Raw genomic sequence first — 24,216 nt, 5'->3', positions numbered from 1 at the left:
TCACTGAAGCAAGCAAAAACGTATTCCTGGCCAGCTTCAGTGCAGTAATTGCAAGCCAAACAACCGCTGTGGTCAGTCATCTAGGCAATGGGAATTTAAAGAAGTATTTAATAAGTAGAGCTTATTATTACAAGCACTATATGACAATATCCATCTAGTATCTGTTCATTTCAATAGGCTCCTGGCAGTAAGAAGATGGATCGTTTCCAAAGCGGTCTGGAAAGAAGTCAGCGCAACTTTCAGATACGAATGAAAGCCATTTTTAAAAAGGTTGGTAATGACTTTTTTTTTCCCCTCGCACCACAAATGCAGGTCTCAAAAAATGAAATCCTTTGTTTTAGAATTTATCTGACCTTTCCTAGGGAGTTGCCGGAAATTTTTATCAGTGGAGCCTCCATTTGGAGGGGCATACCAATGAATGCATCACGCCAATAGATCGGAATAAAGCCTTAAGAATATCTGTGATTAAACTGGTTCCAGCACCACATATGTATGCAACTAGTCACCATCGGTGATATCACTGTCAATAGCAACAGCAGCATTTAGATGGTTAAACCCATTGTTACCCTGCAAATGCAGGTCCCGATGACTTCCTTGGCAACCCCCAGTCCTGGTATTGGCCGCAGGTTCGAAGGGGGTTTGAATAACCTTAGCATTAGCAGGTTCAGACAGGCTAAGTGTCAGTGTAAAATGGAGAGGTCTTGTGTCCTTCCCTGAGGTTTTCCTGTTTTGTTCCCCCCCCCCCTAACATTTTAATGGTGGTCTTTCCGTAGTGTTTACAGCGTCTTCGCCACTGTCATCTTATAGCCTAAATTGTAGAAAAAAAATTATCTAGTAACAGAAGTCACCTGGAAGGTTAGCATGCTGCTTTTAAAAGTTTCCCAGTTTCAAAACACAGAAGCGATTAAAGAGAAGGTAACAAATACTGAACTTGTGCACACAATGTTGTTTTTTACATTGCTGTGCATGTTAAATTTCTTTTTTGCTGAGCATTTTCCACCTGAAAGACGTACACACATCTCTATCCTGTGCTCTACGCTAAGCACTTATATCTGGGTTGTGTTCTAATTCCCTTAAAAACTTGATTCCCCCTAAAAACCTGATTGAGCCATTCATTATAATGAGGCACATGCGGTCACTTTGGACTCCCTCAGGCCTCTTTCATTAGTGTGACCTAATTTTACTGTATTTTTGCATATTCCTAAAATAGATTGAACACCACTGGAAAGAGAGACCAGGCAGTCAAAATTGAATCAATCAGTCTTATTATGATTATTGGTCCTGTCTGTTTATGTATGAATCGTGTTTAGGGGGCGATTAAGACAGTCCGATGTAAGTGCTCAGCAGGGAGCACAGTATAAATATGGACCAAGCCTTATACTGAGTGATTCCAAAACTGTGTTTCCACATTACTGGTAGCCCAAAGGCTGCGTAGAGGTAATATAAACTCCACCCCGCAAAAAATAAGTTAAAAAATATCCTGTCGAATTGTGCCTCGAAATCTAAATGCCCAGATCCCATCTGATCTTCACAATGTGCCTAATCCACCGTTAACTCCACATTTCTGCCATACTGTAGCATGAAGAACCCACCTGACAGTTTACATGATGCGTGTTTCTAGAAGCACAAGCTGGTCAAAATGTAGGGGCAGTAAGCTGGTATATATATGTACTTATTTCTCTCTGAAATATCACATTATGAGTAGTGAAGGATGAACCCGAACTGTAACGTTCAGGGTCCGTATCGGATACCTAGTGTCCGTCCACAGACCTTGAACAAGGACTTCTCAGGGAAATCCCTGTAACTGTTCGGTTGCAGCCACCCGGATATTGATAGAAATTAAAAAATAATTAAAAAAAAAACAAAAACAAGGACTGAAGCAGGAGTGTTATACGGCTGTCACACTGCTTCCGGCTCTGCTCATTAACCCACATACATATTCACTGCTTCCACCACACGTCTGTGGTTGCAGTCAGACTGCGCCCCCACCCTGTGTGACAGCGTCTGATTGGTTGGAATCCCACACGCTGTCTGCTTTTTGCTAAGGAATGCAGATTTGGTGCTGAAATTATACACCAAATTCTTGCACCAAACCTGCATCTCCTGGCAAAAAATTGCATCAAAACCTCATCGCATTTTAGATGCATTTATATATAATATATATAAAATTTATAAAAAAAAAAGTTATTTGGCCCTTCCCAGCCTAAAAATTACAGCCCGCAGTCGCCCCAGAGGTGACGCATCTATTAGATACACCAAATCTGGCTCTGTACTTGGCTCTTCCCATTGACCTGGTGCGGTGGCAAACAGTAATATATAGGGTTGATGCTGGCTGTGAATTGACAACTGGCATCAAGCCCTGGTATTAGTAGAAATATTAAAAATTTTATTTGCGCCTTCCGACATCCAGCTGCAGCAAGGCAGGGACTGGTGTCTCATGGTGACCTCCCGCTCCTGTCTTCAGCTCACGGATCGCTTACCTTTCCCCATTGGCTGCTGCGTCCTTGCCACCTCTGCCGTTTTGTGTTGCCTTAAGCAGTGTGATGACCTCATCACACTGCTGCACGCTGGGCCATGAGATGACGCAACGGCACCCAGCTCTGCTCCGCTGACCTTGCCTCAGCCACATGGCTAATTTGCATGTGATGCCACTGAAGTGCTTCACATGCAAATTAGCCAGTGTAGTGGTCAAAGCAAAACGGCCAGGCCCATATACTGTGACTGGGGCCCAATAAAGAGGGGGACCCAGGGCTTAATAAAGCAAAGTAATTACCCCAGGCCCCCTTTTCACTGTGCCCCATTCACCAGTCATGGTTATCATGCTCTGATGGCGGCCCTGGCGTTGAGGTACCATGGAAATCTCAAGCTGTGATGTCACAGCTGCGGCCTCCGTCAGTCTCTGCCTGCAGCGGGCGGTCATGGTTCTGTGCCTGTTTGCTATGACATCAGGATGTAACAGAGCTGTGATTATCGTGGGACCTCATGTTAATTATGTCGAACCTTAGTGTTTTTGGGGTTAATAAAAGGGTGAAAGAGGATGGTGTTTTATTTCAAATAAAGAATTTTTTTTTTTTTTTTCGCTTACAGGATTAGTAATGGTGGGGGAGGGAGGTCTCATAGACCCTACCCATTACTAATCTAGGGCTTATGGCAGCTGTGAGCTGTCATTAACTCTTTATGTTAACCCAATTTCCAGCTCACCAGGGCAATTCAGATGAGCCTGGATTGTCCGATCTAATGGATGTGACAATTCTGGGTGGCTGTAGGCTGCTATTTTTAGGCTGGGAGCCCAATAACCATATGTCTCGCCAGCCTAACAATACCAACTCCCAGCTGTTGGCTTTATCTTGTCTGAGTATCAAAATTGCATGGGGAGCATGCCGGTTTTAATTTATGTAAATGTTTTTGTTTTGTTTTTTTTTAAAGCCACATAGGGGCTCTCTTATTTTGATACACCGCCAAAATAAGCACAAGCCTGGGTGCTGCAGCCTGTAGCCATATGATTTATCTTTGCTGTGTATTACAATATGGGGTGACCCCACAGTTGACAGCGTGATTTAACCCCTTCACGACCATGGACGGATCTTTCCGTCATGGATCGTGTCCCGGTAAGCCCCGCCCCCTGCCGCGGGCAGGCGGCGTGGATCGGCACACATCAGCTGTTTTCAACAGCTGGCATGTGTGCCTACATGTTCCGAGTGGAATCGCATTCCACCCGGAACATTAACTCCTTAGATCTCGCTGCCAAAGTCTGGCAGCGAGATCTATATGCGCGCGGCCATGTTTTTTACTTACCACCGCCCCCTCCGGACGTCACGTGAGTGATCACGTGACGTTCGGTGGTTGCCATCGTAGCACAGGGTCATGTGATGACGCCTGCTGGTACGAAGTTTCACTTTCATTTTTCCTCGGCCGGGAGCAGAGGAAAAAAGAAAGTGACTATTTCTGCTGTTTACAGCGGTATAGCTGTGATCAGCAGACAGCGATCAGCAATCAGATTGCTGATCGCTATAGCCCTCTAGGGGGACTAGTAAAATAAAATAAAAAAAGTAAAAAAAGTTTTAAAAAATTAAAAAAAAAAACAAAAAACCTAAGTTCAAATCACCCCCTTTCCCCCCATTGAAAATTAAAGGGTTAAAAAATAAATAAATATACATATATTTGGTATCGCCGCGTTCAGAAATGCCCGATCTATCAAAATATAAAATCAATTAATCTGATTGGTAAACGGCGTAGCGGCGAAAAAATTCCAAACGCCAAAATTACGTTTTTTGGTCGCTGCAAGTTTTACGCAAAATGCAATAACAGGCGATCAAAGTGTAGCATCTGCGCAAAAATGGTACCATTAGAAACATCAGCTCGAGACGCAAAAAATAAGCCGTCACTGAGCCATAGATCCCAAAAAATAAGAACGCTATGTGTTTCGGAAAATGGCGCAAAACGTGTGCCACTTTTATTGGACAAACTTGTGAATTTTTTTTAACCCCTTAGATACAAGTAAACCTATACATGTTTGGTGTCTACAAACTCGCACCGACCTCAGGCATCATACCCACACATCAGTTTTACCATATAGTGAACACAGTGAATAAAACATCCCAAAAACTATTGTGCCATCACACTTTTTTTGCAATTTTTCCACACTTGGAATTTTTTTGTTGCTTTCCAGTACACCATATGGTAAAACTTATGGTTTCATTTAAAAGTACAACTTGTCCCGCAAAAAACAAGCCCTCATATGGCAAGATTGACGGAAAAATAAAAAAGTTACGGCTCTCGGAAGAAGGGGAGCAAAAAACAAAAACGCAAAAACGGAAAGTGCCCCGGGGCTGAAGGGGTTAAGTGGTTAGGTGCGAGTCACACGCGTCTGTTAGCTGCACATGTCGACTGATCAGATCAGAACATGTCGGCTAATCCCCACGTCAAAGGGATGGAGGCAACCTAGGATATCTGTATACGTTCTATGTATTTAAAGGGTTTTCCGATGAACAATGTTAATTTTCAAGTTTATTTCATTCAATGGATCTTTGAATAATAATTTCCATAATTGGATATTTAAAAAGAAAAAAAATAAATAAATATATCCGGTTTTGAAATTGTCCCCTGCTATGCATGGTGTAATGGATTTGTCTGACTGAGCAGGGACATGGTCTCATCATACAGCTCATGGGAAGAATAGAGTATACAAAAATAGAGTATATAGACATCACAGCAGGGGATCATAGCTGATTCTTTTTGTGAGGTAATACATTTCCCTGTGTTTTTCTTTTGTTTTTTATATATAAACCTATGATGTAATGTCTGTATATTTAAGTTCCTCACTGGCCCAGTAGCTGTGGTATGATCAAACCATGTTCCTGTATGGTCCGACACGGCCATTTCACAGCATATAGTAGGGACATATTTATGAGATTATTGATTATCTCAGCACAGGAACTGTGTGTTTTTGGGGTTTTTTTTTAAACATTCAATTGTGGAACATTATGATGATGATGATGATGATTCCTAAATTTATTGATTACAATTAACTTTGTGGGGAAAACCCCTTTAAAGTCTGTCCACATGTTTTTGCTATGTAAGCTGAAGACAACCCGCTGTAAGGCTTAACACTTAAGGGTACTTTACACGCTGCGATATTGGTACCGATATCGCTAGCGTGCGTACCCGCCCCCGTCGGTTGTACGTCACGGGCAAATCGCTGCCCATGGCGCACAACATTGCTAACACCCATCACACGGACTTACCTTCACTGCGACGTCGCTCTGGCCGGCGATCCGCCTCCTTTCTAAGGGGGCAGTTTGTGCGGCGTCACAGCGACGTCACACGGCAGCCGTCCAATAGCAGAGGAGGGGTGGAGATGAGTGGGACGTAACATCCCGCCCACCTCCTTCCTTCCTCATTGCCGGTGGACGCAGGTAAGGAGATGTTCGTCGTTCCTGCGGTGTCACACATAGTGATGTGTGCTGCCGCAAGAACGACAAACCACATCGTACCTGCAGCAGCAACGATATTTGGAAAAGGAGCAACATGTCAATGAGCAACGATTTTTCACGTTTTTGCATCGAATGTGCGTCGCTAATGACGTGACCCCAATGATATATCGTTAGCGATGTTGCAGCGTGTAAAGCACCCTTTAGAATTTAAAGATTAGTGTCTTGTCAAGTTTCGATCCATTATTTGTTTAAACAGCGGGACTGATCGTTGCTCGGACCACACGGTAATGCACATGGCAGGCTGCACTTCCCCTCTTCTGATTGAGCATTGACTTTGAGGTGTCAATCTCTATAGAGCCCGGTGTGTGCAGAGGCAGCTTTCTCAGCTCTGCTAAATTGCTAAATCTAAAAATTGCATCCAATAATTTTATATATATGTGTATGTGTATGTGTATGTGTATGTGTATGTGTATGTGTATGTGTATGTGTATGTGTATGTGTATGTGTATATGTATATGTATATATATATATATATATATAATGTGTGTGTGTGTAATATATATTTGGATTCAGGGTCTCTGTATCATGCTGCCCTGAGATGAGGTAGCAGTCATATGCTTCTGACAAATTATCTTTTAATTGTGGTCCTGGTGCTGAGACCCCCACCGATTTATGAATACTGCACAGCGGAACTATTCAGCCAAACGCTACCCTCCTCACAGACTGACGACTGGCTCCCTAGAGGTTTTGTTTAATCTTTTTCGGTCTGGGAGGAGAGACTGAAACTATGCTCAATATTAGTGATCACTGGAGGTCTCTCTGTACCACAACCCACAGCAAACATAACTTCCCTGTGGTTGCCCTTTTAAAGGGATTGTTTGTGTCATGTCCCCTACATCATGGTGTTTTGGTAAAGTTTGGGTAACTCAAAGGTTCCTTTTATTAGTTTAGGACTTAAAACCTTTCATGCTTATGACCAACTCTACAGTCGTGTGTGCTGGAGCTAGATAAAACCTATTCTACCCATCTGTTGTATTCTGTATTTCACTGAATGTCATGTCTGATCATGTGTGTTATGCCACTTGCTAGAATGTTAATTTGTTCTTATGTTTCCTAACTTTAGTACGATCGTCCCTTTGTGGATGATATTATTGTGCACATTGAAGATCTTAGTTATGACACTCCTAACGGTAAGCAAAGTGTTGTGCTGTTTAAAAAAAAAAATAAATGGAAAGAGTTTTATTATGGAGGAGTCCAATTTCATCATCTTCACCATTTTACACTTTGTTTATAACTGATTAAACATTATTTAATATGTAATAACATAGGATTGCTTTTTAAGGCTGAGGTCACACTGTACTTAGCTTGTTTCAAAGTTGCATCTTCTAAGTGTGACAGAAGACTGAATTATTTTGCTACACTGTAACATGGTCACTAAGTGAAGCTGAAAGCCTTCGGCTATGTGTGCACGTTGCGTAAATTCATGCAGTTACGCTGCGCTTTGTAGCGCAGCGTAACTGCATGCGTCCTGCGTCCCCTGCAGTCTATGGAGATTGTGCAGGGGCCGTGCACACGTGGTGTCTTAGAGCGCAGCGCTTCGGCTGCTGCCCGAAGCGCGCGTTCTAAGAAGTGACATGTCACTTCTTCCGTGCGCTTTGCCGGCAGCCCCTGCTCTGTCTATGGCAGGAGCTGCAGGCAGAGCGCATGGAATCGGCTTTTTTTTTTTTTTCTCTACGGACATTTTCTGCAGCGATTTAAAGCGCACGTGTGCTCTTCAGATCGCTGCAGAAATTTCTGCAGGGCTAGTACGCAACGTGCTCACATAGCCTTATTGATTCTGCCTCTCTTGAGTGGGAATTATGCATTGAATTTAGTGAATGATCAGTGCAGTGGGAGCGCCTGTGGGGAGACGAGTATAAAATATGTGGAGAAATTAGTAAAAAAAAAAAAAAAAATTCCTGTGATATACCTCCAAGTTTTTTAAACTTTGTGTGTATTATTTAACCTTTAAAGCAGTGGTCCCCAACCTTTTTGGCCTTTAGAGCCACATCCATCTCTGAGAGGGTCACGAGCCACATTAGCCCCCGCCCCTCACAGAAGTGACACCAGAGCCGTTATAAGGCCGGAGTCACACTTGCGAGTGCCTCGTGTGTAACTCGCGCGAGTCTCTCATTGCATCACCCGGCACGGCCGCACACTCTCCTGACAGGAGCGGGTCAGTTGCATGTATCTCTATGCAGCTGAGACGCTCCTGTCCGGTGAGGGTGCGGCCGTGCCGGGTGATGCAATGAGAGACTCGCGCGAGTTACACACGAGGCACTCGCAAGTGTGACTCCGGCCTAACCAGTATGAGAGCCATAGCTTTACTATAGAAATCACCATACCGATGCACCATACAAATCTATGCAGGGGTTTTTGCCTCCATTCTGATCTGTTCTTCAGTGTGCAGCTACTCACAAATTGAGACCTGCTCTTCATAGCTGTCTGCAAGACCTAGTGCTAATACACCTAGCTGACAGATAGCCATAAGCCACACATCATGGGCCCACAAGTAACATGAGGCTCTTGAGCCATAGACTAGGGACTTCTGCCTTAAAGGTCACCAACCAGCATAATTTTGCTATATAAAGTAAAGCCAGTGCCACACTAGTGCTAGGCAGCTGAATGCAATGATACTTCACAGATTGCATGCTTAATTGCTGAAATATCTTTAATCCAAGTCCCAGAAATGCACTGCTCGTTCGTTTGGTGTGTGCATTGGGGCAGGGCTGTGTGGGTCGGGTCCTGCATTCTCTTTGCCTGGACTTTTCCCCCCAATCACCACCATTTCCTGCATGCCCAGTATCATTGTGAAGTATTTAATCAACTCTTCGCTAAGATAGCACAGGCGCCGACTCAATCTCCAGCACCATCTTAGATGTCTCCTCTTGCTTCCTTTTCATCCGATGCTGTTGATGAGGGCGGTGCATGCTCCCTCACCTCCTATTCCCTCCAAGACCGCAGGAGTGCACATGGTTACAATAGAAGAGGAGCCAGCACCGCATCTAAAGCTGACAGGATGGCAGCAGTCTTAGAGGTAAAAGGAGGCGAGGGCGCATGTGCCACCCTCGGCAACAGAATCCAATAAGTAGGAAGCAGTAGGAGACTTCTTCAATAAGATGGCGCTATGCACAGGGGCTCACTCCAACTCCATCTGACTGAGGAGTTGATAATACTTCACAATGATACTTGCTTGTGCACAGGAAATAAATGAAATGGTGACGATGGGGGAGAAAGGCAAAACAAAGAGAGTGGGGCGGATTAAGAATGCAGGATCAGACCCACATAGTCCTGCCCCGATGCACTCTCTAGACCACTCATGGCGAACCTTGCCGAGTGCCAAAATTGTAGCCTTACACTCAATTTTTTTTTTTTTTTTTTTACCAAGTGCCAACTAATCCTATTGTAAATAGTTGATTTTAACCTTACCTTTGCAGTCTTCTCTTCAGCAGGGGGCATCACGCTCATGCTTACTACACATTGAAGCTCAGCCATTGCCACAGCCCTTTACAGACACAGCAGTTTGACTGATGTTTCTGGAAAAAACTGCAGCATATTAGACAGATTTTAGCATGGAATGCAATCAGATGTCACCCTGTAATCCACATCTACATTTCAAAGGCTGAACATCTTGAAAACCCATAAAGATGTACGAGTTGCTACCCTCCCCTTTCATTGTGTAGTTATGTCCCCCTTCCTGGGCCACTCCCTGGTAAACATGTCCCCCATCCTGATGTATATTTCCTACATTCTGGTATATTTTTCCCCATCAGAACATCATAACTCCATCCTGGTAAATGTACCCCATTATTGTAAATGTATTTAATCGCTGGCATGTTCCCCCCCCCATGCTGTTAAATGACCCTATCCTGTTAAATGTACCTCATCCTGGCATGTTCCCCCATCCTGGTAAATGTACCCCATCCAGGCATGTTCCCTTATCCTGGTAATTGTCCCCTTTCCTGGTATGTTCCCCTTCCTGCTAAATGTTCCCCATCCTGGCATGTTCATGTACCCCCATCCTGGCATGTTTCCCTATATCCTTTCATGTTTCCCCCCATCCTGGTAAATGTATCCCCCATCCTGTTAAATGTCACCCTTCCTGTTAAATGTCACCCTTCCTGGCATGTTCCCCTTCCTGCTAAATGTACCCCATCTTGGCATGTTTGCCCCCCCCTTGCATGTTTGCCCACACCCTTGCAGCCACGTTGCCCCCCCCCCACCCTTGCAGCCACGTTGCCCACACCCTTGCAGCCACGTTGCGCTCCCCCACCCTTGCAGCCACGTTGCCCCCCCCACCTTGCAGCCACGTTGCGCCCCCACCCTTGCAGCCACGTTGCGCCCCCACCCTTGCAGCCACGTTGCGCCCCCACCCTTGCAGCCACGTTGCGCCCCCCCACCCTTGCAGCCACGTTGCGCCCCCCCACCCTTGCAGCCACGTTGCGCCCCCCCACCCTTGCAGCCACGTTGCGCCCCCCCACCCTTGCAGCCACGTTGCGCCCCCCCACCCTTGCAGCCACGTTGCGCCCCCCCACCCTTGCAGCCACGTTGCGCCCCCCCACCCTTGCAGCCACGTTGCGCCCCCCCACCCTTGCAGCCACGTTGCGCCCCCCCACCCTTGCAGCCACGTTGCGCCCCCCCACCCTTGCAGCCACGTTGCGCCCCCCACCCTTGCAGCCACGTTGCGCCCCCCACCCTTGCAGCCACGTTGCGCCCCCCCCACCCTTGCAGTCACGTTGCGCCCCCCCCCACCCTTGCAGCCACGTTGCGCCCCCCCCCCCACCCCGTGCTGTCCATGTTTCCCCCCCCCCCCCTCCGTGCTGTCCATGTTTCCCCCCCCCCCCCCTCCGTGCTGTCCATGTTTGCCCCCCCCCCCCCTCCGTGCTGTCCATGTTTGCCCCCCCCCCCTCCGTGCTGTCCATGTTTGTTTCCACAAACCACCCCCCGTGCTGTCCACGTTTGCCCGGTTCTGGCACTGTCCCCCCACACCTTGGCACAGCCACACACAGTTTAAAAATTAAAAAAACTCACCTTGCAGCACCCGCTCCACCACTGCGCGCCGCTGGGTCCTCGGTCGGTTCCCACGCGGCCACAAGATGCCGGCGCTGCTTACTGACGCTCCGCCGTCTCCTAGGCAACAGGGCTGCGGCCTAGGAGAGAAGGAGTGTCAGAAGGAGGAGAAATTTCTCCTCTGCTCCAACACAACTTTGAACTGCCGGCACGATCACACCGACAATTCAAAGTGGCTGAATGTGGCGACAGCGCGCGTGCTGGCAGGAAGGGCTTTGCGTGCCCAGTCTGGCACGCGTGCCATAGGTTCGCAATCACTGCTCTAGACAAACGAGCAGTGCATTTCTGGGGACTTGATAGAAGAGAGTTCAGCAAACAAGCATGCAATCTGTGAAGGCAAAGCATCATTGCATTCAGCTTCCTAGCACCAGTGTGGCACTGGCTTTACTTTTTATAGCAAAATTCTGCTGATTGGCTCCCTTTTAAGGACCGAGAGGTGTTTTTGTTTTGTTTTTTTTTCTGGTTACCCTGTTTACCGATCGGATTAATTTTTTTCTGTTTTGATACATCAGACTTCTATGAACACAGCTGTGCCAGGTGTATATTTTTTTTTACTTCATTTTAATGTGGTAAAAGATGGATTATTTGAATATTGATATTTATATGAAAATCAAAAATATTAAACCTTTTTTTCTACTTTGTACTGTGTTAAATTTTGAACCTGCAACAGTCTGATCACTTGTCGTGTGTGTGTGTGTGTGTGTGTGTGTGTGTGTGTGTGTGTGTGTGTGTATATATATAGAAGATATCGGTCTCCTATGAACGGCTGCCACAGGCTGGTTTTCACAGTAGTACCGTGATGACAGACACAGGGGTCATCAGATGACTCCTGGCTGTCATGACAACATATCAGCATCATTGCCACCCGATAAGGGGTCAGAACAGCACGCCCTCTGTCGGCGCACGTTAAATGCTGTTGTCAGAGATTGACAGCAGCATTTAACATGTTATCAGCTGTGTGCGGCAAGGCAGATGAAGGCTGAATCATTCAGCCTTCATCTGCAGGGAAAGAGGCCTGGCGTGTGAGCCTGCATCACAGGCAGGGAAACGACATATGATTTGCATAGCATGTCATGCGTCGTTTCGTGCATTAATATATGAAAACGTTTTGACATGACTATTTTAAGTACGAAGTATAATTTTTATACATTTTTATTCCAGGTCGACGCTCATGGATATGTGAAACTCTGATGTCGGAAAATGTGGTACATATTCTTTATTCATATAAAACAAGGTTCGGAGTTTAGATGCTTTACGTGTGAACTTAATTCGCACGAGCAACGCTTGGTGCTCAACCCTGTGTAAGTCGCTTGCAGTGTTTGAACAGCGCACACTTGGGGTAACTGCATGATCACATGTGGTGTGTAACAAAAAGAATTGAAAAAGACCATGTGATGCTCGTTCAAACTCACCTGTAGCAAGTAATAGATGTGGGCAATATGGAAATCACACCTGAAACCAGATAAAAAAGGGGACAAGTTGACTTAATTATTACATTGTTTGTATGCCACACTAATCATGGAGAACTGAAAGAGAAGACAACTGTCTGCGAACTTGAGAACCAAAATTGTTGAAAAAAAAATAAGCACTCTCAAGGTTACAAGTCCATCTTTAGAGAACTTGATGTTCCTTTGTCCACAGTGCACAACATGATCAAGAAGTTTACAACCCTTGACACTGTAGCTAATCTCCCTAGACAAGGACAACAGAGACAAATTGAAATGTTGCAACACAGAAATTCAATGGAGGACAGGGAGAGAGGAAGGTCCGCTCACCATATGTTCGTCAGATCCGCAAATTTTTAGCAGGTGCACGGATCCTTGTAAGTGGTGTCCACAGGAGCAGAGTTGAAAAAGTGTTAGAGGATCTGGGACTTTATTTTCAATAAAATTATTATTTCTTTTATTGGAACGTCTTAAAAACAGTGAATTAAAATCACATGTGCATGAGTTGATGAAAGCTCCTGACTTGTGTTTCGGACATACGTCCTTACGGTATAATAAAATAAACGCACACATAAATACAAAATCATAGTGACCTGTCCCAATAGAAACTGATATTTAATTCATTATATTGCACGAGACAGAATTTATATGGCAACGTGTTGAATGGAACAAATATTATATTGGTTGCACAACACGCACCTGGAAGAAGACATTCCCCCGTCACTTCCTAAGACTACTTTAAATGGGCGATCTTCCTATGGGCTCTCTAAGCACTTCTCTGAAGTACATGGAAGTAATCTCATGTAGATTTAAAGGCATAGAAAGGGTGAATAGACACCCCCCCCCCCTCCCCCAAAAGGTGGCACATGGGAAATAATGCTTCTAAATAGAGAAGCGTATTGGATTCTTGCATTAAATACACGACTTCCTAGGGGATTAAATTATTATTGTAATCCCTTTATATTTTTACGAACACCAATGCTTGAACATCTTTTCTTTTTATTGTACAACAACAATATGAGTGTGTTTTAAAGTGACACTCATGAGTATTAGTGCAAACATGTAGCTATATGCTTTCTTTCTCTTCATTTATTAATGGTGTTGTAATACAAATACTGACATTATTAAATTATTAAACATTTCATGAGAGAATCCCTTAACAATCACAAAATATGTATGCATATTTTTTGCAAAGGTGCATTCAGACTTGGAGGAAAGATAGCAGATAGCTGTTACTGACTGCCTTTTTGACATTCAGACTCCTTGCTGGTCATCCTAGAAGTCTCACCACCTGTAAGGCTATCATCGCTCTCTGCTTTATGCCACTACGTAAACGTACCAGGGAAAGCACAGTCGTCGTCCCCCCCCCCTTCCCTCTTGGACTCACTCCGCCCGGGCTTCTTCCTATGCAGGTCAAAATTGGGCCTCTGTTTTGCAGCTCTGAAAGTATGTTACCTGGTCCTCTGTCACACCTCTTCAAGCCTGGGTAGAAAGGTGTTGGAAGCAACAATCTTTGGCCCCTTTCACACGTCAGTGATTCTGGTACGTATGTGCTTTTTTTATATGTACCAGAATCACTGACATACGCAGACCCATTATAATCAATGGGTCTGCTCACACATCAGTGATTTTTCACTGAACTTGTCTCCGTGCAGCGTGCACCCTTGGCCGTGATTCTGCACGGAGACAAGTCAGGTTTTTTTTCTGGCATCACTGATGACTCACGGACCACACTATGGTGTGATCAGTGAAACACGTACCAGAAAATCACGGACATATTAAATATTTTCAACTTACCTTGCCTGCGATTCGCTGTGCCTGCTCCGCTCTCGGCAGCTGCTGCCTGGCTCATGAATATTCATGAGAGCAGGAAAACCCGACCAGGAAGTAGGTGCTGAGAGCAGTGGGCGGACGCTGGAGACCCGAGGAGATCAGCACCATGGACAGCAGCAGTGAAGGCAGGTGAGTAATGTCCATGTGCAATCACGGGATCACGGATTGCACATGGACAACCCACGTGTGCCGTGAATCACGGAACACTGAGGGACATGTGCGTGTTTTACACGTCTGTTTTTCACGGACGTGTGAAATGGGCCTTTCTCTGAGCTTTCATTAGTGGACACAGTACTCATGCCTTTTTTTTTTTTGATCAGGTGTTTTGTGATTTTATTTTCTTGTTTTTCTTTCTTTTTGCTTCTACTTCTTTCTCACTAATTAAGTAGCTTGGTGCCATTAGGTGAGTGTAGCCTACTGAAGAGGAGCCAATTTATTTTATTCTTTTCTGTTTCAGTCTTCTTGTGGAGGCAGCATGCACCCATGGTTCCCCTGTATTACTCATAAAGGTTATGACAGAGATATTTAGTACAAACAAAATCTTCTTTTTATCAATAAAATTACTTTGTATCTAAAAGAAGCAAACACCTGAGTGTTTTAAAACTCAGTATCTATCTAAAAATCTTTTGATTTTGATTTTTTTCTTTGTCTTGTGTATGGCACGACTTCTCATTGATCCGTCATTGAGCCCTCTGCACCATGCTCTTTAACGTGTGTGCGTTGGAAGAAGAAACAGGATGCGTACTGCTATTGTGCACATAATTTTATTTTTCTTAGCGTTTTCCCTGCGATTCACTGAGCTTGCATGTCACACTACTCTGTGCTGTAACTGGAGTGATCTCACACTGATAGAGGTCAGTGTGAAAGTAAAATTAACACCAGTACTGGCAGTCACACCACGTTCTCTCCTCACTAAACAGCCAGATTAGGATGCATAGTGCAAACGCCTGTACACTGACAGAGAATGAATGATAATGTGTTGCTGTCAGCCAAAGTTTTGCTTTTTTAACCCTTCGCAGCAGAGCCGGTTTTTGCCTTTGTAACCAGGCCATTTTTTTTTATTTATTTATATTTTTTAAATTTTGACCAGTGTCACTTTGAGGTTATAACTCTGAAACACTTAAATGGATCCCGGTGATTCGGAGATTGTTTGTTTGGTTTTCCTGACATGTTGTATTAAATGTTGGTGGAAAATTTTTGGCTGATTATTTCTGTTTTTATTTATGAAAAATTGAACAAATTTCAGAATTTTGCAATTTTCAAACTTTGAATTTTTATGTCCTTAAGACTGGAGTCACACGATCATATGGCATCCATTGCGATATGCTAATGATCCTCAGCTCCCGCTGTGCTGTCAGCATGAGCAGTGTCTCATGCAATTGTGATCCGATCCTGCGATTGGATCACCTCTACCGAGGAGACGGAGGGACTAATTTGCCCATCCCCTCCATTGTCAACTGATGAGATTATTGCTCTGCCCTCGGATGTCATCTGAGTGCAGTGCAATGTTTCACTCCACCCATAGACTTGTATGGGTGTGGATGACACTGCTCTTACTGACAATCGCAGCATGCTGCAATTTTTCGCTCCTCCAGAATCTCGATGAGAAAAGCTGACCATCTGCTCTCCCTCATTGAATAACATTGGTCCAACTGCAATGCGAGATTTTCTCCCATTGCACTTGTCCAAGTCATTATGCTTGTGTGAGCATACCCTAAGGAGGAGAACTATATCACACAAAATCATCAATAAATAACATTTCCCACATGTTTACTTTACATCCGCACCATTTTTTGAAACATTGTATATATTTTTTTTGCTATGAAGTTGCTAAGAAGGGTAAAAAGTTTATCAGCAACTTTTTTTTTTTTTTTTTTTTCTTCCAACAAAATTTATAGCACAAATTTTTTTAGGAACCACATCACATTTGAAGTGGCTACAAGAAGCCTGGGTGACAGAAAATACCCAAATGTGACATTCTAAAACCTGCACCCCACTGCTCTACACCACATCCAAGAAGTTTATTTAACCTTTTAGGTGCTAACTAAAGCGATGTGGAAGGAAACAAATGAAAATTTTACTTTTTCCCACAAAATATTGCTTTAGCCTCAAATTTTTAATTTTCCAAAGCGTAACAGGAGAAAATGCACTGTACAATTTGTTGTGTAATTATTCCTGAATACACAGACACCCCATATGTGGTGGAAATCTACTGCTCGTGGTTCTGGGTGCATATTGTACCTGACAGCTTCCCTTGAAAATCTGGAGCTAAATGGGTTAAAGTGGCACAAAAATTGGTCACACAATTTCTGCTAAACGTGGCACTACCCCACCAGTGAATTACACAAATTAGGACAGAGTGTGGAACCATATCAAAAGTATATAAATGGAACACCCTTTAACACAGTATAAGAGGACGACTAAAGGGAAAACGTAGTCTTGGTCATGTCAGGACCACGAAAATCACAACGCGTCAAAAACTAACTTCTTGCAAAAATATAAAGAAAAAAGTTATTAAATATCATTATAGCAAGAAGTTAAAATATAACAACATCAGATCACAGTTCTAATTAACAGGATTTTTACAGGGGGTCACTGAAGACTATTTATAGAGGGCCAGCAAACCACACATGGCAAAAGATGGAAAATGTGTGATGATCAGCAAACACATTAATTGATAATTCATATTCGATATAATGCAATAAATTAACATAATTATAGGGTAGTAGTAGAAGACCACATATATCCCATATATAAATATTAATATTAGGGGTAATATTAGTATAAGGAAACTGCATCTATTGTTCTTCTCTGGTTTTTGGTTTGTGTGCGGAAGCACCAAGCCTCAAGGCGAGTTGAGAGATATTATCCGTGCTGAAGTCAGGGATTCCATAGGCTCTGTCAGCACCAAAAGCACATTAAAAAAACACTAGGAAAGATGGGGGAACTTCAGATAAATCAGGCAGCTCTGAACGGGGTTCCAGAAAATTGTCACCTGCCTCTTCCTCATTTTTGGACTGCTCATCTTCCTCATACGTGGGCGGTAGACCATGCTTCCCATCCTCTGAGGTGACACCCCTAGAGAAAGCTGTCCGCTCCACTATGGGGCTGGTGGATGATAAAGTTCCTAAATCCACACAAGACCCCATGTTTGGAGGCCTGGAATGCAGGTCCGTGGTACCTGGGAGGCTGCAGCAGGAGCTCTTTGCTCGGCGGTGGCAGGTACATGCGTAGCAAGGTCCCTAATGGTCTGGGTCCAACAATTAGAAGACCAACTTAAAGGTAACGTGTCTAGAAAGGACATTATTTTCTCAATTCCACGTATACAGGGGGCGGCAGACTTCTAGTGGAATGCTTCCATCGACACGCTCAAATGATCTGCAAAGGTAGTAGCTCTTTCCAATTCAGCCAGAAGGGCCCTCTAGTTGAAATCCTGGAAGGGAGATGTACAGTCCAGGAACAGACGATGCGGGATGCCTTGTGAAGGAGATTTTTTTTTTTTTCTTTGGATCACAGCTGGATGGCCTTCTGTGCAAAGCGGCAGACAGGAAACAAGGATTTCCTGCTGTACAAACTCCATTCCCTCGTAGCCGTCAGTTTTGGAGGAAGCAATTTTTCCATAAGGAAGGAGCCTCCCAGAGACCATGACTCCTGGAAGGATAGACGGAATTCCTCAGGATTATGTTTTGTCAATCATCCTCTACCAAGCCAAAAGGCCCTCAATGATGCAATCATCCCGTGGGGGGGAAGGCTCTCCCTTCCTGCATGGGAAAAGATTTCCTCCAGCCCGTGAATTCTATGGATCATCGCAAAAGGGCTGACATTACAACTGGAGTTGCCCCCTCGGGGGTATTTTATTGTAACATATGACGGGGAGAGAAAAGAATAGTGATCTCCATCCTAGAGCACTTAGGGTGGATCATAAATCAGGAAAAATCTAGAATACAACCTCAACAGTGATGGTCTTTCTTGGGGCTGATCCTGAATTCAGTTGCTCAGAAGTCTCTTCTCCCGAAGGAGCAGATACTCAGGTCCCAATCCCTGGTCACCTTGGCGATTTGAAAAACCAGTCATGACCCTCAGACAGGCTATGTCTCTTGTGGGGTCCCTCTCATCCTGCATCCCCGCGGTTCCTTGGGCTCAGATACATATGAGATCCCTTCAGATGGAGGTCCTCACCTGACAGCAACAGCCAGGAAGCTGCTTGAATATGAGAATCCGCTTGGATCCAAAGGTGTTGCTTTCCCTGTCCTGGTGGCAGGACTTAACTCGTCTGTCCGCAGGCGTGTAATTTTGTCGCAACATCACTGATATCCTCACAACAGATGCAGGTCACTAAAGGCTCCGTTACACGCAACAACGTATCTAACGATATATATCGCCGGGGTCACGGATTCCATGACGGACATCCGGCATCGTTAACGACGTCGTTGCGTTTGACCGCAAGGAGCGACTGTTAACGATGGAAAATACTTACCTTATCGTCCATCGTTAACACGTCGTTCCGTTTCAAAAAATCGTTGCTTGTTGAGCTCGCAGGTTGTTCGTCGTTCCCGAGGCAGCATACATCGCTACGTGTGACACTTCGGGAACGACGAAGTACAGCTTACCTGCGGCCGTCGGCAATGCGGAAGGAAGGAGATGGGCGGGATGTTATGTTCCGCTCATCTCCGCCCCTCTGCTTCTATTAGGTAGCCGCTTAGTGACACCGCACCAACCGCCCCATTAGAAAGGAGGAGGTTCGCCGGCAACAGCTACATCGGTAGGTAGGTAAGTACGCGTGACTGCTCCAAACGATTTTTTGTGCCACAGGCAGCGATTTGCCCGTGACGCACAAACGACGGGGGCGGGTGCTTTTACGAGCGATATCGCTGCGTGTAACACCCCCTTTAGACTGGGGAGCTCACCTAAGAACTTACCTGTTACAAGGACTATGGGACGATCATGTGAGGACTCAGTCCTTAAACTTCAGAGAACTAACTGCGATAAAATCGGCCAGGGATCATCCCATGACAATAGATACAATGCAGATCACGTGGTCACAGGGTCTTCTATATGCCTTTCCACCCCTGGTTCTTCTTCCGGCAGTGCTCAGGAATACAAAGCCCTCGTTATTCTCTTAGCTCCTTTCTGGCCAAAAAGAGCCTGTTTCTATTGGCTCCAAAGACTGGCAATGTCAGACCCTTGGATACTGCCGGATGAGATAGACCTCCTAGTCCTGGGACCAATGTGCCACCCCAAGGATCTAAAGCCTGCTTTACACCTTACGATATCACATACGATATCGTATGCGATCGTACCCGCCCCCATCGTATGTGCGGCACGTTCAATTTGTTGCCCGTGTCACACAAACGATTATTTGCCGTCACACGTACTTACCCTTCCCTACGACCTCAATGTGGGCGGCGAACATCCACTTCCTGGAGTGGGAGGGGACGTTCGGTGTCACAGCGACATCACACCGCAGCCGGCCAATAGAAGCGGAGATGAGCGGGACGTAAACATCCCGCCCACCTCCTTCCTTCCGCATTGCTGGCGGGAGCCGCGGGACGCAGGTAAGATCTGTTCATCATTCCCGGGGTGTCACACACTGCGATGTGTGCTGCCTCAGGAACATTGAACAACCCGACGTGCAATTTTAAGGAAATGAACGACATGTATGCGATGACTGGTTTTACCTTCAATCGCACAGAGCTGTCACACGCTACAACAACACTAACGATGCCGGATGTGCGTCACTTACGACGTGACATAGATTTGATGTAGCGTGTAAAGCCCGCTTTACTCTCCCATGTGGCACGTTTTTCTTGGGCATTCTAAAACCACCATGGGTGAGTGATCAATGTGTTGTAGATTTGGCTATATATTACCTATGTATTTGTAGTAATATACTGTGATGAGCACTCCTAATTGGAAGCCCTGGTTTGAGTGAGAGTTGCACTCTAGAATTAAACTAGATTATTTAATGTACACACTGAAATCCATGATTTATATATGGGATTTATGTGGTCTTCTATTACTACCCTATAATTATGTTAATTTATTGCATTATATATAATATTATCAATTGTGTTGTTGATCATCACACATTTTCCATCTTTTGCCATGTGTGGTTTGCTGGCCCTCTGTAAATTGCCTTCAGGGATTCCCTGTAAAAACCTGTTTATTAGAACTGTGTTCTGATGTTGTATTTTAACTTCATGCTGTAATGATATTTAATAAAAAAAATATATATATATATTGCAAGGAGTTAGTTTTTGACGTTTTTTTTTTTTTATTTTTGTGGTCCTGACATGACCAAGACTACGTTTTCCCTTTTTTAGTCCTCTTGTTATAACTACCCCACCAGTGGCAGTACGGTACTGCTTAGCCACATGGTGAGGCTCGGAAGGGAAGAAGCACTCTTGGAGCACAGATTTTGCTCGGATTTAATACTTTGTATACAGAGCCCCCTCAGTGCCAGAAGAGCAGGATCCCCCTCAAGTGACCCCCATTTTGGAAACTACATCCATGTGGGAATTTCTATGAAGGTGTAGTGATGATTTTGACTCCATGGACGTTTTCTAGAAACAAATATGCAGTAGAAGTTACTCAGTGAAAATTGCAAATTTGCCATTGTAGTGGCCCTACATTGTAGTGCCTGTACATTGTACCCAGCTCGTGCTTCTAGAGACACATACCTTGTAGATTAAGCGGCATCTTCTCACTACAATAATGGCAAACATGGACGTTAAATGTCGTATAGGAACACTGTGGGGCTCAGAAGGAGGGAGGCATTTGGATTTGAGTGCAGGTTTTTGTGGGGCGAGAAACCATAGTGCCTTTTCAGAGCCTTTGTGTTACCAATAATGTGAAAAACCCCTATATTTCCATTGACCTATAATAGACCTGATGGGGGCCTTTTTTTTTTTTTTTCTTTTTTTTTTTTTGTTTTTTTATGGATTGAGTTGAAGTTTCTATTGGGAACACTTTTACATAAAATGTTTTATTACATTTATCAAGTGCTCAACGCTGCGCACTTACATTGCGGTTTCCATTTAAATCTCCACATGATGTGATTCAGCTACCAATCCGTAGTGATCAAATCACTATAATGAGGCAGCAGAGAGATATTCTGCACTCCTGTCTGGCCCCTGTTGAGGAGTCATTTTCAGAAAGTCATAAAGCTGATTGACGGCACTTTTATGCACCACTGAAAAGATGGACACTGCGGATCATAGGCAGACAGTTCAAAATGACTCCCACTGCCTCATTATAGAGAATCTTTTGTCAGGGTTTAGTCTTATTTCAGAGATTTACATGTAAACCCTGGCGTAAGCGCTCAGCGTAGAGCACAGGACAAATGTGAACCATGCTGTACTGTGAACTTTGGGAGGAAGAATAAATCAAGAGCAGCTGAAGAATCACATTTATTTATTTTATTTTTTACACTGTTTACCATGCAGTATAAGTTATTTGATGGTTCTATTCTTCAGGGCGGTGCGATTACAGCAATACCAGATTTATATAGTTTTGTTTTAGTTTGTGTTTTGCCTGCTATCACAATAAAAATGCCGTTTAAAAAAAAAAAAAAAAAAAATTGCATCAACATACTGTATATTGAGAGCTATCATTTTTTTTAGATTTGTGGCAGCATAGTCATATGAGGTATTTGTTTTTTTGTGGGGCTACTTGACGTTTCTATTTAGTACCATTTTTGGCATTTCTACCCTTTCTTGTCTATTGGGGGGGGGGAGGAGAGAGGTCATCACGCTACGACTTCATCACATTGCTGCTGGCAACGCAGAGGTGGCAAGGATGTGGCGGGCAATAGTAAGCACCCCATGGAGGATCTGAAGAGGAATGGTGGAGGTGCCCCCGCCGACCCCCTTCCTGCTTATCTGGCTGTGCGGCCGAGGACATACAGCCAACTGAAATGCATTACAGTGCAGGGAGGACCTTGCGCAATGTGAGAGCTGGGGAAGGTGAGAACATTTTTTTTTTTTTTTTTTTTTTTGAGACCGAACCGGGCCATATTTACCAGGTGGAGGGCATATAAACCAGGATGGGGACACATATACTATGATGGTCCCAGGAGGTTATCATACAGTCATATGAAAAAGTTTGGGCACCCCTGTTAATGTTAACCTTTTTTCTTTATAACAATTTGGGTTTTTGCAACAGCTATTTCACATTTATGTTGAGGTGCCCATACTTTTGCACTCGTCAAATTATGTTTAAATTCGGATTGCACATTTTCTGTTAGTACAATAAACTTCATTTCAATCCTGAAATATTACTGAGTCCATCAGTTATTAGATATAAAACTGAAATAGCTGTTGCAAAAACCCAAATTGTTATAAAGAAAAAAGGTTAACATTAATAGGGGTGCCCAAACTTTTTCATATGACTGTATATACCAGGAGTGGCCCTGCATATGAACAGGTGTACCAGGATGGAGACATATATGCATGTCCGCTAAAGGAATCCGCACCGTTAACAATCACAAAATTTTGCATAGCCACCTTATGTGACTCAGGAAACGTCATACAGTAGACTATGTTTTGAGGGGAAAAGTTAACCTCACGCTTTAGTTTGCCAAAAAACCTGCTTACATTAAAATCAATGAAGCTGTTAACGGATATGTTATTATGGACGGAGAAAGACAGACACACACAGACACAGAGACAGACAGACAGACAGACATGCCCATAAAGAGACACGCGCAGTTCTACTTCTATTTTGGTATAGGTCATTAATGGCTCTGATTATTTGCTATAGGCAACGAAGGACATTCTTCATTGTATAATACAGCTTATGTGTCAATTAATATCATTTCGATGTAGAAACAAATAAGAGAGACAGACCGAGATGGATAGGGAGAAACAGGGAGACAGATAGCGAAAGGGACATCAAGGGAGTCAGGTTCTACAGCTAGTTTATATATAAATTTGGCTTTATGTTTTATATCCATAAAAGCCATGTTTATATATAAACTGCTGGGTGTGTAGATTTTTTTTTTTTTTTTTTTTTTTTTCTATGCAGGTTTTTTTTTCTCATGTTCTAATTCCTTTTTGTTTGGTTTTTTGTTGCATAGTTTTTGTTAGCACCCCTCCCCACCACACCCTGTTTACATTCATTACCCTGTGATGCCCACTACTTAACAAAGTGTTGCGAGGAGCAGTGTGTGGGGGATATTTATACAGTGGGGCAGTGTCTATGGGTGGATGTTATACAGAGGGGTGGGATGTGTGTTTGGGGGGGATTATACAGAGGGGCAGGGTGTATTGGGTGATGTTATATAGAGGGGCTGTGTGTGTGGGGGGGGGGGATATTGTATATACAGGGGCAATGTAGAGGTCGTGTTATCATGTTTGAGGGAAATACTTCATTTTCTGGAGCAACTTTTAAGCGTTATATATATATATATGTGTGTGTGTGTGTGTGTGTGTGTGTGTGTGTGTGTGTGTGTGTGTGTGTGTGTGTGTGTGTTTTATATTTCTTTTTTTATATTTTTTTTTTTTTTTCAGCCAGCAGATGGTGTGTGTTTGATGTAAACTGTTAATGTGTGATTGGTGAGTATGTAGTGCAGGAGTGAAGTTTTTCCAAGAGTGGCCGTGGGAGTCGGAACTGTGGAAGGTTTGAGGGGTGGAGGCGGAACTGGGGTGGAGCCTCGGCAGAGTCTCAAGGGGGCCAATATGGTATTCTGAAAATCCTGGTGGCGGCCCTGCCGGAAGCGCAACAATTGCGGGACCTGGGGGTCACAGTACTCTCCACTGACTGAAGAAAAACATTGGCCTTGCACTGAGCCCAGCAAGTGCCGACGTTTATCTACAGTGGGCGGTTGTAAAGTGTTTTAACTGCCACTCTGCAATACGTCACAGTCCATCAGTATCACACTGCTCTCTGTTTTAGAG

General features: G+C 44.2%; 1 protein-coding gene across 2 annotated transcripts in view; it reads left to right on the top strand.

Annotated features, from left to right (window-relative positions):
- Positions 1-24,216, top strand: part of LOC142290340 (uncharacterized) — a 78,212-nt gene that overhangs the window by 19,257 nt on the left and 34,739 nt on the right. The window contains exons 2-4 of one of the 2 annotated variants that reach the window (XM_075334300.1): positions 178-270; positions 7,057-7,123; positions 12,204-12,247. In XM_075334300.1, coding sequence (XP_075190415.1) covers positions 178-270; positions 7,057-7,123; positions 12,204-12,247 — 204 coding nt within the window. Of the gene's footprint in view, positions 1-177; positions 271-7,056; positions 7,124-12,203; positions 12,248-24,216 lie in introns of those variants that run through there. The other variant, XM_075334301.1, reaches the window with a different exon arrangement.

This window comes from Anomaloglossus baeobatrachus, chromosome 2, assembly GCF_048569485.1.
Source record: "Anomaloglossus baeobatrachus isolate aAnoBae1 chromosome 2, aAnoBae1.hap1, whole genome shotgun sequence".
Classification (NCBI taxonomy): domain Eukaryota; kingdom Metazoa; phylum Chordata; class Amphibia; order Anura; family Aromobatidae; genus Anomaloglossus; species Anomaloglossus baeobatrachus.
The sequence above is the reverse complement of the archived record's forward strand: the minus strand, read 5'-3'. Positions and strand labels throughout refer to the sequence as shown.